This window comes from Bubalus kerabau, chromosome 11 (assembly GCF_029407905.1).
Source record: "Bubalus kerabau isolate K-KA32 ecotype Philippines breed swamp buffalo chromosome 11, PCC_UOA_SB_1v2, whole genome shotgun sequence".
NCBI classification, from domain to species: domain Eukaryota; kingdom Metazoa; phylum Chordata; class Mammalia; order Artiodactyla; family Bovidae; genus Bubalus; species Bubalus kerabau.
The window spans coordinates 51586305-51601699 of NC_073634.1; the positions used below are offsets into that span (position 1 = coordinate 51586305).

At 48.8% G+C, this 15395-nt stretch overlaps 1 protein-coding gene across 1 annotated transcript in view; it reads left to right on the forward strand.

Annotated features, from left to right (window-relative positions):
* POLR1A (RNA polymerase I subunit A) overlaps positions 1–15395 on the forward strand; it is an 84375-nt gene that overhangs the window by 51525 nt on the left and 17455 nt on the right. The window contains exons 15-23 of the mRNA XM_055540305.1: positions 4610–4759; positions 6374–6557; positions 9140–9222; positions 9338–9496; positions 11169–11267; positions 12242–12394; positions 13664–13746; positions 14166–14331; positions 15145–15366. Of these exons, the coding sequence (XP_055396280.1) occupies positions 4610–4759; positions 6374–6557; positions 9140–9222; positions 9338–9496; positions 11169–11267; positions 12242–12394; positions 13664–13746; positions 14166–14331; positions 15145–15366 (1299 nt within the window). The remainder of the gene's footprint in view (positions 1–4609; positions 4760–6373; positions 6558–9139; positions 9223–9337; positions 9497–11168; positions 11268–12241; positions 12395–13663; positions 13747–14165; positions 14332–15144; positions 15367–15395) is intronic.

Below are 15395 nucleotides of genomic sequence, written 5' to 3' on the forward strand. Positions count from 1 at the left end.
ATTTCTTTATATATTCTGGCTACCAGATCTGTCTGACATATATGATAACACAGGTATTTTCTCCCATTGTATGGGTTCTTTTTTTCTTTCTTGACAGTGTCCTTTGACACATAATTTTAAAAAATTTTTATGAAATCCTATTTATCAACTTTTTTTTTGTTCCTTGTACTTTTGGTATTATATCTTAGAAACTTTTGCCAATTCCAAGATCACACAGCTTTACAGCTGTGTTTCCAACTAAGAGTTTTATGGTTTTCTCCCTGACATTTATGTCTTTGATACATTTTCAGTTAATTTTTCTGTGTATTATGAGATAGGGGTCCACCTTTATTCTTTTGTTGGTAGATATGCAGTTGTCTCAGCATCATTTGTTAATAAAACTATTCTTTCCCCATTGAATGTTCTTAGCACTCTTGTTAAAAATCAATTAGCCACTGAGGTATGGGTTTACTTTTAGACTCTTATTTCTGTTCCATTGGTCAGTGTGTCTGTCTTTACGCCAATGAGTGCTGTGTGCTGTTGCTTCAGTTGTGTCCGACTCTTTGTGGCCCCATGGACTGTAGCCCACCAGGCTCCTCTGTCCTTGGGATTCTCCAGGCAAGAATACTATTTGCCATGCCCTCCTCCAGGGCATCTTCCCAACCCGGAGATCGAGCCCATGTCTTATGTCTCCTGCATTGGCAGGTGGGTTCTTTACCACTCATGCCACCTGGGAACCCATGTCTTGATTACTGTAGCTTTGTAATAAATTTTAAATCTGGAAATATGAGTCCTTCAGCTTTGTCTACTTTCTCAAGATTGTTTTGACCATTTGTGGTCCCTTGCATTCCCATTTGAATTTTAGGGTCAGCTTGTCAGTTATGCAAGTTGGAATTTTAATAGGGATTGCATTAAATATGTAGATCAATTTGGAAAGAAAGTGTTGCCATCTTAACAATATTAAGTCGTCCAATCCATGATGTCTTTTCATTTACTTAGATCTTCTTTAACTTCTTTCAATAGTATGTTATTGTTTTCCACTTAAAAGTCTTAGACTTCTTTGGTTGAATTAATTCCTGAGTATTTTATTCTTTGTGATTCTATTGTACATGGAGTTGTTTTTCTAATTTCATTTTCAGATTGTTCATTGTTAATGTATAGAAATATGATTGATTTTTGAATATTGATCTTGTATCTTTCGGTTTTGCTCAAGTCATTTACTAGTGCTAACAAGTTCTTTTGAATTCTTTCAGGTTTTCTCTGTATAAGATTATGTCATCTGCATTCAGAGGTTGTTTTCTTTCTTACTCTCCAATCCGAAAGTCTTTTCTTCTTTCCATGCCTGATTGCCCTGACTTAAACCTCTAGAACATTATTGAGTAGAGTGGCAAAAGCATGCGTTCTTTCCTTGTTCCTGATCTTAGAAAGCATCATCTTTGCTTGCTGAAAATGGCAGTGGTAGTTTTTACATCAGTGCCTCCCCTTTATCAGGTGGATGATGTTGCTGCCTATTCCGAATCTGTTGACCATTTGTATCATGAAAAGGTATTGAGATTGTCAGATGCTTTTCCTGCTCCCTTGATTTTGCAGATGAAGTAGCAGGTCCATCTCCCTTCCTTACATGTATATGGCTGCATGTGTTACCCTTCTCCCAGACTTTCCATCCTGACTGTGCCCAGCTGTGTGGCACTGTGGTTTAAGTGCAGCTCGTAGTCAGCATCCCAGGAAAGTCACCCTCCTACCTTTCTCCTTACCCTCTGTCCTAGCAGTGCCAGCCTTGTGAAGACTGAGGGCCAAGACCTTCCTGGTCATTTTCCTCGGAGATAACAAGGAGTATTGTCTGCTTTCTGTAACAGTGTTGTTGCCAGCTGTTCCCCAGCTCCTGGTGCACATGCATGAAAAGACAGCTGCTCTCATAACCGCCCTGACCCCATTTGTACATACAGATCCTTCTTTATGGGCCTGGTACAGGCATACAAAGAGCTGTTGATGCCAGCGGATGGCTCCCAATGCCCTCCAACCCTGCCCCGCCTACCCACCCCCTCACCACCCCAGTACCTCTCCAACCGGTCTGCCTGCCTCAAGCCTATTGCTTCCTTGGGAATGTATGCTCTTGGCCTCTCCAGAACTGACCCATGGTCATCCCAGGTACAGCTGCTCCCATGTGGGCTGCCTGTGAGGTTGCCTCCCTTGACCTCCTGTTAGTAGCTGCATAGGTGGTGCAGTGGTAAAGAATCTGCCTGCCCATGCAGGAGACCCAAGAGATACGGGTTTGATCCCTGGGTTGGGAAGATTCCCTGGAGGAGGAAAGGGCAACCTGCTCCAGTATTCTTGCCTGGAAATTTTCCATAGACAGAGGAGCCTGGCAGGCTATAGTACATGGGGTTGCAAAGAGTCGAACACGACTTTTTGAGCATGAACACACTTAGAGTGAATGAGAGCTTCCCAGGTGGCTCAGTGGTAAAAAATCCGCCTGCCAGTGCAGGAGACACAGGAGAAGCGGGTTAGATCCCTAGGTCAGGAAGATCCCTTGGAGAAAGAAAGAACAACCCACTCCAGTATTCTTGGCTAGGAAATTCCATGGACAGAGGAGACTGGCAGGCTACAGTCCATGGGGTTGTTGTAAAAGAGTTGTACACGACTCAGCAACAACTCAGAACAACAGATTGAATGGATGGCCATACTAATTTAAGCAGGAGAAAGACTCTTTCAAGTAGCCATAATTAATTCCAGTCAAATCGATTTCGGGGATCAGCTCTGTTACAGTGAATCGTGTGGAAGCCCATCGGGTGGCCGAGCTGTCATCTCACCAGCGTGCCCTGTGGTGGGCCTCACACAGAGACTCCGTCCTGCGTGCTCCCCACTCACGTTGCCTTAATGACTGCTTCTAAAATGCCAAGTCTTCTTGTCACTGTCACTTGGGAGGCTTATTTTCTGCATCATTGATTTAGCCTCGAAGTCCAGGCCAGGAATGTGTTGGGTTGACCAAAAAGTTTGTTCGGGTTTCTCTGTAACAGGCTAGGGGAAAACCCGAAGGAACTTTTTGGCCAGGTCAGTATGTGGAACAGGGGATCCTGCTAAAAGTGGAATCTGAGCATGTCACTCCTGTGATCAAAACCTTCCAAATACCTTTCCTTCACACTCGAATGAAAAGCCTCCTGCCCGAAATGAATAATCTGACCTCCTCTGAGCTCTGAGCTCCCTGGTGGTAAGGCCCTGCCTGTCTTATTCAAAATCCCAGGTATTCTTTCTCCCCCTGCTCTACCCTAGCTGTTCCTTCCCTGCTTTATTTTCTTCCAAAATGTGGATCCGCTTGGGACTGGAGCCTCCGTTGAGGGTGGCGACTGTTTTATTCACCACTCCCCCCAGCGCCTGGTTCATAGTAAGCACTCGACATAGAATTGCTGAATGAATGAACAGATCGTAACTGTATTCTACACATGCACAATGCTAAGGCTAAGAGAGCATAACCATTTGCCCCGCAACTGGTGACCAGTATGGTGGAATGGACACTGGGACACCCCCAGAGTCTCAAAGCTTCACTGCAGCTCACTTCTCGGTCAGATACTTGGGCCTCCTCTGTGAAGCTCTTTCGAGGGAAAGCTCTGAGTTCTTAGTCTTCACATCCTTTCCTCCTTGGCGCCAGAATGTCAACGCTATTCTGCAGGAGGATGTTACTGATTGTATGAGACAGTTGTCATGTGCTTTGATGTGGTCTGAAAATGGGAGACGGATGCTTCCGATGAGCGTTCCTGGACCTTTGCCCCTGTCCTGGGGCTGACATGTCAGGGCTGCCTTTGCCTCCCTCAATTCTGCTGTCCTTCTTTCTTTCTTTTTTTTTTTTAAACCACATACAAATTTAAATCTTTCTCTGCTGTGAGCCCACAGCAATTTATTTTCCTTTTCTTCCCTTGGTCTATTCAGGAACTTAATTTTCAGGTCAGGGGGTTATGCACTCTAAGAAGTGAGGTTCTTAGTGGTGTGTGTTTGTTTCTAATCCTGTTGTTGTTCACTTGCTCAGTCATGTCGGACTCTTTGTGACCCCTGGACTGCAGCACACCAGGCTTCCCTGTCCTTCACTATCTCCCAGAATTTGCTCAAACTCATGTCCATTGAGTCAGTGATGCTATCCAACCATCTCATCCTCTGTCACCCTCTTTTCCTGCCCTCAATCTTTCCATGCATCAGGGTCGTTTCCAATGAGTTGGGTCTTCATATCAGGTGGCCAAAGTTTTGGAGCTTCAGCATCAGTCCTTCCAATGAATTCAGGGTTGATTTCCTTTAGGACTGACTGGTTTGATCCCCTTGCTATCCAAGGGACTCTCAAGAGTCTTCTCCAGCACCACAGTTTGAAAGCTTCAGTTCTTCAGTGCTCAGCCTTCTTTATGGTCTCTCACATGCTGTACATTATACATAAATCACATAGTAAAATCTGAGATCAGGTTGTCCCACAGACAAGAAACTGTCCCTTTGTTGGTGGTGATAGTTTTTTTTTTTTTTTTTCTGCTTTACCTACAGCTCATCAGAATGGAGTTGTCTGCCTTTCAGGATTAAGAAAGACAAGTGGACCTAAAAGGAAACATCTAAGCTTTTCTTCCTTCCATCAGCTTTGTCTTCTTTTTCTTTCCAGGTTGTGTCCACATTGCTCGTCAACATAATCCCAGAGGACCATATCCCCCTGAACTTGTCAGGAAAGGCGAAGATTGGTGGAAAGGCCTGGGTGAAGGAGTCTCCTCGGCTCGTTCCCGGCTTTAACCCTGACTCCATGTGCGAGTCCCAGGTATGGCTGCCCAGCTGTGTGCATTGGAGACTTCCAGTCCCAGGTTTAGGCGGCTTGATTTAAAACCAAGACAGAGAAGTGGAGGCACATGTATAGAAAGAGGAGTCGTGCCTTGAAGGAAAGAGTTGTACCGAGCTATGTAGAGTCAACCATTAGCATTCCTTTTCAAATTTATATTTTTTATTTTTATTTATTTGGCTGTAGGCTGTACTAGGTCTTAGTTGTGGCAAGTGGGATCTTTAGTTGCAGCATGTGAACTCATAGTTGCGGCATCCGGGATCTAGTTCCTTGACCTAGGGATTGAATCTGAGATCCCTGCATTGGGAGCTCAGACTCTTAGCCACCAGACCACCAGGGAAATCCCTGACCATTAGCACTTGACTCTTATGTAAAGCCCATAACCAGCTTGGGAAGGTTCTTCCAGCAGAAGGCCTCAAACTTGACTCTGCAAAGCTTAGAAATGCAGACCCTGAGACCTGTGAGTAGCTGGCTATCATCACCCTGTGCTGAGGTTTCACACCTCCCAGCTCCGTGCCTAGGAACCAGGCCTCAGCAGCAGCTCCAGGACAACCAAACCCTGGGGACACAGCGCTGTTGCAGGAGAGTGAGACTGTGACCCCACATTGAAGATTTCCAGGGCCTCATGTGCTCTTGCTGGGGAAGTATCCCCAGGGCCCCTGCTCACAAGGGCTTTGTCGCAGGGTCTAACACACATGCCATTCATAATAGAACCCAAGCTGCCCCTTTTCTTTCCCTTCATAGATCATACGCTTAATGTGTGCAGCACTTTTCTTTAAATCAGAAATCCTTTAAACGAGAAATTTAAATTTAGTTTTAAATTTAAATTCAAACTAGAAATCCTTCTTTAAATTAGCTTCTAATGCTTGAAACAAGCTTTAAGAAAGTACAAATTCAGGGCTTAAAGCATATTAGAAAGGTTCTGTGTTTCTTACTCCCAAAGTTCCAGGGAGGAAGTACCTAGGCCAAGGTCACAGTTATGAAATTTAGATTCAAAATGCACCCCTTTCCAGTCACAAAGTTTTTATCAAGGATACATGACCCCAAGTCAGAATGGTTGGGTGATGGGAGTGGGGCACGTAGGAACACACTGAACTGTCTATAGTTGGGGGGGTGTAGTCCCCGAAAAAGAATTTTGTTTAATGTTCTTTTTTTTATTCTATTTACTTGATTTTTGGCTGTGCTGGGTGGGCTTTTTTCTCTAGCTGCGGAGAGCCTGGAGGCTGCGCTCCAGCGGTGGTGCACAGGCTTCTCCCTGCAGTGGCTCCTTTGCTGGGCAGCGCAGGCCTCGGCAGTTGTGGCTCCTGGGCTTAGAGTACAGGCTCAGTACTTGTGGCTCACAGACTTAGTTGTTCCAAGGCATGTGTGATATTCCCAGATCAGGGATTGAACCCATGTCTCCTGCATTGGCGGATGAGTTCTTTACCACTGAGCTACCTGGGAAGCCCTGAATGTTGTTCTCTGTGTGCTCACCTGCTTTATCCCCTTCTTTGCATCAAGAATTTGAGGCAGGTGAGGGTTATAAGGTTAGTAAGACATGGAGTAAGGGAGGGGCGGGGCAACCCCCACCCAGTGCCAGTGGCCATCCATCCGCAGGTGATCATCAGAGCAGGGGAGCTGCTGTGCGGGGTGCTGGACAAGGCGCACTATGGGAGCTCCGCCTACGGCCTGGTCCACTGCTGCTACGAGATCTACGGTGGGGAGACCAGCGGCAGGGTTCTTACCTGCCTGGCCCGCCTCTTTACCGCCTACCTGCAGCTCTACAGAGGCTTCACCTTGGGTGAGTGAAGCAGGTGGCTCTGGGGCCCCACCCTGCTCAGTCCGCTTCTGCAGCCAGCCCACCTGCCAGGGTATCTCCCGGTTCCAGGGGAGCAGCTGGGCTCCCTTCACGAGGGCATCTTCACGGGGCCTCCAGTGACATTGCACAGCCTTGCTTCTCTGTGCTTCCGCACCCCTCGACACACACCCATACCACCCTAGTCTCTTCATCTCTTCATACAGCACAGAGTGACGCCCTTCCCCCCATCTTCATTTCCATTCTGTGCCTTTATCAACGCCTTTCTTTATGGTCTCCAGTCTCCTAGACTGATTTTTCTTCACACTCATACCTCCATTCTCTCCTGCAAGTGCCCTTCCAGAATCTTTCTGGCACTCTGTGCTCCACCTGGAGTCTTCCCTGTTGTCAGAACAGCCCACGCCACCCGACACAGCGGGTTCTGTTGGAAACACCACGTTGGGGCTGACCTGTCAAGTGATCGTAAGACAGACAGAGGAGCTCTCTCCCTGGGAGTGACAGCCCACTGTTTTAGGAAGTTGCCTCTGATAAAGAAAACAAAGGGGCTGATATTTTCCGTGCTATGAGCTCATTCAGAGCAGTGTGTCTCTCGGTATTCACAGTGGAGTCCAAGCCCTTCTGCAGTTTCCCATGCATGAGGAATGGGTGTCAGGCCTTGCACTAAGCAGGACCCCCAGCAAGCGTGGGAATCATCCCGCTGATGAGACTGAGTTCATGGACTGGCTCAACGTGCAGACAGGGAGCCAGTGGGTCTGCTGGAGTTTGCTCATTGGCCTGCAAGAAGGCCATCATAATTATAAAATTTATATTGTGGAAAAGTCAAAATAATCACAGACATGAAAATAATTAAAAATCACCCAGCATTCAACTGCCAGAGATAACACCAATATTGACTTGATATGTGTTTTTCTAGACTTTCCAAGTATAAACACTTTCTGGAAAAAAGGGGTTCCTACAGTAATACCTAGTGTTTTGTAATCTGCTCCCCTCCACCATTTACAGATAATGTTTTATAAATGTCCTTCTGTAAGCAAATATAAACTGACTTCCTCAGGTCTGTGGCTATAAACTATTCTGCTTTTGTAGATGTACCATGGTTAATTTTACCAGTTCCTGTTATTAGACAGGTTCCTGGTTCTCACAGTATTTCTCGGATGAGCTTCCTTGAACAAATGTCTTTAAAAATGGAAAATAAATGGACTTCCTTGGTGGCACAGTGGATAAGAATCCATCTACCATTGCAGGAGACATGGGTTCGCTCCCTGGTCCAGGAAGATCCCACAGGCTGCAGAGCAAGTAAGCCTATGTGCCACAACTACTGAAGGCTGCATGCCTAAAGCCTGTGCTGCACAACAAGAGAAACCATCACAATGAGAAGTCCATGTACGGCAACAACGAGTAACCCCCACTCGCCACAACTAGAGAAGCCCGAGCAAAGCAATAAAGACCCAGCGCAGCCAAAAGTAAAAAAAAAAAAAGTAGAGGAAGAATCCACACCCAGACCGTGATGAGGACCGAATCTAACAAGCAGCTCTGCTCAGCACATGATCCGAGGAGAAACTAGCCAAAGTGCAAAGACTGTCTGGTGCCGAGACTGAGAGGGAGCAGGGCCAAGCTGGGTGTCAAGCTTGGAGGGAAGTCCAGGCTAGAGGAAGTGCCTTCAGCCCTCGCAGCCAGAGGTCACTGAAGGGACAGCAAGATGGCCTGGAGCCGACCCTATGGAAGGGCCCATTGTCATGGTGGGGCTTGCTCACCGAGAGACAGATTCTTTCTCCTCCTCAAGTTCTTTAGAGGCACTCAGGCTTCCAGGACATTGCATGTGGGAGTCCCAGACATCTTAGCCCAGCTTTGCAACACTGCAGCCTTGAATTCCCTTCCTCCTGAGACCTTAGCTGAGGGACTGTTGAGGTCAGTAGCTCTCAAATGTAGACAGAAAATAGTTCATTGAAAAATGAAGTGGGAAGACTCCCTGCCTAGGATGGGGAATTCCTTAGCCATGTGAAGCCAGAGGGACAGGCTTCATTGAAGTGGCCCAGGGACTCTTCCTTCCATAGCAACAGAGAGGACCCTGCAATGGTTGTCCCTGTCAGCCAGGCTTGGATGTGTCTGTCTGTGCTTGCCCACGGATTCTCACAGCTATACAGTGTGGTCCCTGCTGACGTGATTTCTGGAAGTCAAAACCGGGATGTCTGTCCCCCCCCTCTTCTGTTTTCCTCAACCCCAGTTTTTCACCCAGAATGTCATCTTCCCCTCTGTCCCATTCATCCAACATGTTTTTATTGAATGGAGGGCCTGTAGCTTGTGACCAAGTTTGGGACTTGGGCCTGGGTTGGCTTTCTACCTCTGTACCTGTGGGCTCAAGTTTGAGCCTTAGCTTTGTCATTTATAAGATGGTAAGCACTTAAGAGATGGTAGCAGTCTTTTTGAGGTGATGGAAATGTCACCATCGTTATTCAGGTGCTTCCTTGGTGCCTGTCACCATGCCCCATGCCCTGACCTCACCAAGTTCACAACCTGGTGAGAAGTCAGGCCTGGTTGCATCCAAACTGGTCTGTTTCACTTCACAGGAGTAGAAGACATTTTGGTCAAGCCGAAGGCGGATGTCAGGAGACATGGGATCATTGAAGACTCCACCCACTGTGGGCCCCGGGTGAGGAGGGCCTGGGGGCTACCGCCTACAGCAGAGTTGGTTGGGCTCCAGCAAGATGGGGCCCACACCTTCCTCCCTTGCCTGCAGCCTCCAGTGTTTCCTCTTTTAATCCTAGGCCGTCAGGGCTGCGTTAAACCTGCCAGAGGCAGTGTCATGTGATGAAGTCCAAGGGAAGTGGCAGGATGCCCATCTGAATAAAGATCAGAGGGATTTTAACATGATTGACTTGAAGTTCAAGGAGGAAGTGAACCATTACAGCAATGAAATTAACAAGGTTAGTCCAGCGGCATGTGCTCTTACCACCACCATTTGAATGCTGTTTTTTTTTCTTTTTTTAAATTACATTTTGAGTCTCACTCTGGGCCTCTTGGAGCAATTTGACTGTTGAACAGCTGACTAGGTGAGACTCCAGATGGGGCGAGTAGAATTGATCACTTTGAAGAGCCAAGGGATTTGTACCCTCAGTTAGGGTCGGGAGAGGTCTTCCTTTGATTAATGCTGAGCATGAAGGCATTGCATTATTCTTTCTTTCATTTATTTATTTATTTTTTCCCACACTACCTGGCTTGCAGGATCTTAGCTCCCCAACCAGGGATTGAACCCAGGTCCTCGGCAATGAAAGCGTCTAGTCCTAAGCACCGGACCGCCAGGGAATTCTGTACTAGTTGTCATTTTAAATGTTTATATTTTAGGGTAACGGCCTTAAAAGGGACTGAAGAAAGTCTTTTCCAGGGGCCTCTGCAGGGTGGAGGGGCACAGTAAAGGCCCAGCACCTCCAGTGCTGCGTGTGTAGGACAGCTGGGGTGAAGGCCCATGTTTGAATCCTGGCTCTTCCACGGGCTTGCTCTGAGATCTCCGGCCTTGTGTGATGTGAGCGGTCTGAGCGAGGTGTCCTCCCCTGGGGCAGGGATGGGAAGAGACCTGCCTCACGGATTTGCTGGCAGGATTCAGGAACTCATCTGCACAGTGTCCTGGGTGAGGTCTGACCGCCCTGCCAGTCCCCCAAAGCCCCGCAGCTGAGAAAGGAGGGGGGGCCCCATTCTTGTCCCAGAGCTGGGGCTCCCAGTCCTGCAGCTTGAAAGAGCCCACTGGCCCTCACCCCGGCCTCCTGGGCCTTGACACCCCACCTGAGGAGGAGAAAGGGAGGGAGGACCAAGCCTAGCCAAAGTCAGTGTTTGCTAACTCAGTTCTGACTGGTTGTCAGCAGACCTTGTTGGTACAGTTCTCTCCTTGCAAGGCGAGGTTCCTTCCAGCCTTCCAGCACTGCTCGAGAACGGGGAGGCTCAGCTTCCAGGGCTCACTGGGGATGCTGTGGGTGGGGTGTCATGTCAAGCGTCTCAGGATTACCTTATTTCTTTTCCTCTGTCTCTTCACATCCACCTTGTCTCTCCTGTGTGAGGGTGGGTGTCTGCATCCCTAGGCAAAGGCTTAGATAAACTCAGAGCTACCCCCCACCTCTCCACAGCATCTCCCCAATCCACCTGGGGGCTTTGACTACTCTTTTGCCCCGGGAGCTGAGGCGGAGCGCCTGCTTTTCACTTGGGCAGCATGTTGGCAGATATGAGTATGACACGGGCACTGGTCATCATGGCTGCTTGTCCGGGGCCAGGGCATGCTCTGATGGGTAAGTTCCCAAGAGCACCACCTTAGGTTTTATTTTTAATCAGCTGCATTTCAGCATCACGAACTAAAAATGCTGGCCCCTCTGCATCTGCCTTCCGGCTTCCCGGCAGAGGTGTCAAGAGCGTGGCAGCCAGGGCCATTCTTTAGACCTCTTTCCAGGGCTTCCAGCCAAAGGCTTAATGCCGACAAGACTTCTCCTTAACCTCAAATGGGATCTGGCACTGCTCTCCAGATTCATAGTCTAAGTGGGCTCCCGCATTTACCTTCTGGACTTAAGATTCCCAAGGAGGAGTCACTGACCGATGTATGTGTTCCATCTGCAGGCATGCATGCCCTTCGGCCTGCACAGACAGTTCCCAGAGAACAATCTGCAGATGATGGTGCAGTCTGGAGCCAAAGGTTCGACAGTGAACACCATGCAGGTGTGAGCAAAGGCGGGCTGGCTGCTTGGCAGAAGGCTGGGGTGGTTGTAGGAGGCACTTTTCAGATTTGTTTCTGTTTTTGAAAGAATCCATGATCCTCGTAAAGCATGGCAAGTACTGCACAATACAGAAGTATATGTAGAAATCAGTACAGGAGCTAACCACTGTTAACACGCCAGTGTTGTAGACACATGGAGGTAAATATCCAGATAGTGTATCGTGTGTGTACATGTTAAGTCTCTTCAGTCGTGTCTGACTCTTCACGACCCCATGGACTGTAACCCACAAGGCTTCTCTGTCCATGGGATTCACCAGGCAAGAATATCGGAGTGGGTTGCCATTTCCTTCTCCATAGTGTTTCGTATAGATACCTATTATAAATTTAGATACTGTATGGTTATATATTTTCATGTTGCAGTGCTATCACAATGATTTCACAAATCTTAGCAACTTTTTTTTAACTTTGATGACCTTGAGAGAGTCTTAAGGACCATCTCATTGATTGGTGAGTACAGAACAGTAGGAATGGGCTTCCAAGGCTCAAGGCCACCAGGAAGCCCTTTTGACTAAGTAGAATCCAGACACACTGTCCCCAAGAGCATCCCCAAGAGCAACACCTGAGAATGTTCAGGATCACAATAAACTATATTTTCTGCTCGTCTCAGTTTCCCTGTTAGGGAGGTCCCTTTCAGGTATAACACGAGATTGTTCTGAAACATGGCTGCTTTTGCAAAGCACTGTCTATTTCAACTGACCCCAAATGTGAAAATTCTAATCAGTCAGTGAAAGGAAGATACAGGTATTTTCCTGAAACATCAGCTTTCCTGGTTTATTAAGAAATGTAGGTTGACCTTCAGGAACTCCATTTCCATGCAGTTTTTCTTGAAGAGCAGGTGCTCCATCCCCTGCTGGGACAGAGCATCGCTTAAGGCGTGTGTAGGTCTTCAGTCCCATCTGGGTTTCCTTTCTCCCAGATTTCGTGCCTGCTGGGCCAGATCGAATTGGAAGGTCGGAGACCCCCGCTCATGGCATCTGGCAAATCGTTGCCCTGCTTCGAGCCTTATGAATTCACCCCCAGGGCTGGTGGCTTCGTCACTGGCAGATTCCTCACTGGCATCAAGCCTCCGGTATGTATTTTTTGGTTTATCCTTTTGGCTTTCCTCCTCATTTCTACACTCAGGAGTAGGAAGCCTATGAACTTCACCAACAGCTTTAAGCAAAGATAGTCAAGAAATAAATGCCACCACATCCTTGCTTACCCTCTAGATGGCAAGGGCCCCTGAGAACCCTAAGAGCCACATCATGTTCACCTTCGGAATGCCAGAGCCCAGCGCGGTGCCTGGCACATCGTGGGTGCTCGGGCAGGATTGCTGATGAGTGGGAAGATGAATAAGATCCATCCCAGCTCGACCTCTTCCTGCCTCGTGTCTTCTCTCAGCCAATTCTTCCCTGCCTCTGAGGGCAGCTGGGGAAGGGGAAGCCCTCCCCAGAGTGCTCTCCATTGCCAAAAGGAGCATCACAGAGATTTAGTTTACAAAGCTCTCCTAAGAGAGCCTCATGGCTCTTCCTTGACCCTGGGGAAACTGACCAGTTGTAGCAAATGCCTAGTTTTTCCTCCATCAGCGATAGAACTCTCCCCTAAGAGAAAGGTTTTCTCCTCACACTTTGAGAAATGGTTTTTTGATTAGTGCTTTCTGTTGCTTAGTCCAGTGCATCTCTGCAAAGACGCCTCTTGTGGTCAGACAACAAGTCTAGGTTGTGAAGAGAACTGACCTTTTGTGTCAAGGCCATCGGCTACGCCCAGGGCTTCTCTCTTGGTCTCACACAGATTCTCCAGTGGTTGTCCATGGCCTCTGGCAAAGGGTGGTGGAGAGCTGATATAGACCAGAGAGTTCTGAACGCTGGTTGCGACCCCTAAGTGAATCATGAAACCATGGTAAAAGATAGCAACCGGCTTTATGTGATGGAATAGAGTAGGGTGATAAAGAAGGCATCCGAGTGAGGGCTGGGGTCGTTTCATAAAGTTCCATAGTTTTAGCTTGAATCATGTATCTTTATCCACACACGTGAGTGGATGTATGTACATGTTTGCCGATCATTGTTACAAACACATGTCTCATTGTGGAAGTTTGGAAAACACTACGTGATGAGGCAAAAGTGCCATTTCTGTTTGAAACATGGAGTGTGGCGCTGAGGATGGACTCCTGAGAATGAGAACTGGCCCTGCTCCTCCACTTGTCTCTCTGCTCTCCGGCAGGATAAGACAGAGGTCACCCCAGGGGAGGGCAGATGTCTCTGGCATCATCAGAGCTGCTGGGGACATTGGCCTGAGCCGCCCTCCAGGAAGCAGGCTCTCCTCACTGTGCCACCCCTGGACCTTCCTGCTTCTCCCACAGGAGTTTTTCTTCCACTGCATGGCCGGGCGAGAGGGTCTGGTGGACACTGCTGTGAAGACCAGCCGTTCCGGATACCTCCAGAGGTAAAAAGCACCTGCCCTGCCAGCTTCAGGTGGCTCAGCGTCCCGGGTCCATTCAAGCTCTGTCTCTTTTTCACATTTTCATTGCCAATTCGCTTAAGATCCCTTTGGGGGGGGGGGGGGAACTTCTGAAAAGTAATCCATGGGTGTTCTGAGACAGAAAATAGCCAGCTAGAGGATTGGTCTAGCGTGAACTCAGAGGTTTACAGGAAGGGCCCAGGTGTCAGCAGCTGTGCCCTTTCCCTGGGCAGGGCAGGCAGCCACGGCTGGAGATGGGAGCGAGGGTCGCACAGGGGCACGGGATCCAGCCTGTCCCGGGGCTTGCTTGGCTATAGAACAGCAGTCCACCTTTCTGCCTCTGCCTTCCACCTGCCCTGTCAAATGCTGCTCCAGGAGGCACTGAGCTGAGGGTCTCTGTACAGGTGCATCATCAAACACCTGGAGGGACTGGTTGTCCAATACGACCTGACAGTCCGCGACAGTGACGGCAGCGTGGTGCAGTTCCTGTACGGGGAGGACGGCCTGGACATCCCCAAGACACAGTTCCTGCAGCCTAAGCAGTTCCCGTTCCTCACCAGCAACTATGAGGTAGTGTGCCGCCTTCTGGAGCCTGGGGGTGGCGGGGTAGGGCCTGTGTGGTGGACCTCCCACCCTGAGCTTTGCCACCCAATCAGAGTGACTGCTGAAAACTAGAGTAGGGAGAATTTAAAAGCACCAAGCAATGCCCTGGAACACCTGACATGGCAGATGCTTCGAACAACTGCACTGTTGGGGGCATTTACGGTCCTAAACTCAAGTGCACTGTGGGTGCTGTCTGCCTGCTTCCTCACTGCTGCTTGGGCACACAGGGACCCTTCTGCCCATTTTACAGCCAAGACAGCTGAGTATCAGAGTTTAAGTGACGAGCTGGTGAGGAGCAGGGCTCATGTCTGCACCCAGGCCCTCTGATTCACAAGCCCATGGTTTTCATTCCATGCCTTACTGGCCCAAGAGGGATCATCAGCATTGGCTGAGCAGTCCCCCACGTTTTGCAGATTGGGAAACTGAAACTGACATGGCCTGTTCAAGGTCATGGCAGGTGGTCAGATTGAAAGTTAAGGGCCAGCTCCTTTCCACCCTGGTGCCTGTCCCCTCCTCCTTTCTTCCCAGAAATACCCATGTTCTGGAAGGACTCTGAGTGTCAGGGTTTCTGCCCCATGACCTCAGCTCCTGAGACTGCCAGCTCCCGACTCTGGTTGGCACCGAGTGAGACCCTAGTTAGCAGTGGGTGCTCAGCCCCTCAAGGGGCATCGTGAGGGCCCCACACGGGCCACCTCCTATGAGGTTGTGTGAGTTGTGTCCCATGGCCTTTGTGTTACACCCTCACCTCTTCTTTCTTGCTTGTGTGGTCTGTCTGTCTAGGTAATAATGAAATCGAAGCATCTCCATGAAGTTTTATCCAGAGCGGATCCCCAGAAAGCTCTCCGTCATTTCAGAGCCATCAAAAAATGGCACAGCAAGCATTCCAACACCCTCCTGAGGAAAGGCGCCTTCTTGAATTACTCCCAGAAAATTCAGGCGGCTGTGAAAGCCTTGAACCTTGAGGGCACAAACCAGAACGGCCGCAGCCCCGAGACTTACCAGGTGATGCTGGAGGAGGTGGGGGATCAGTG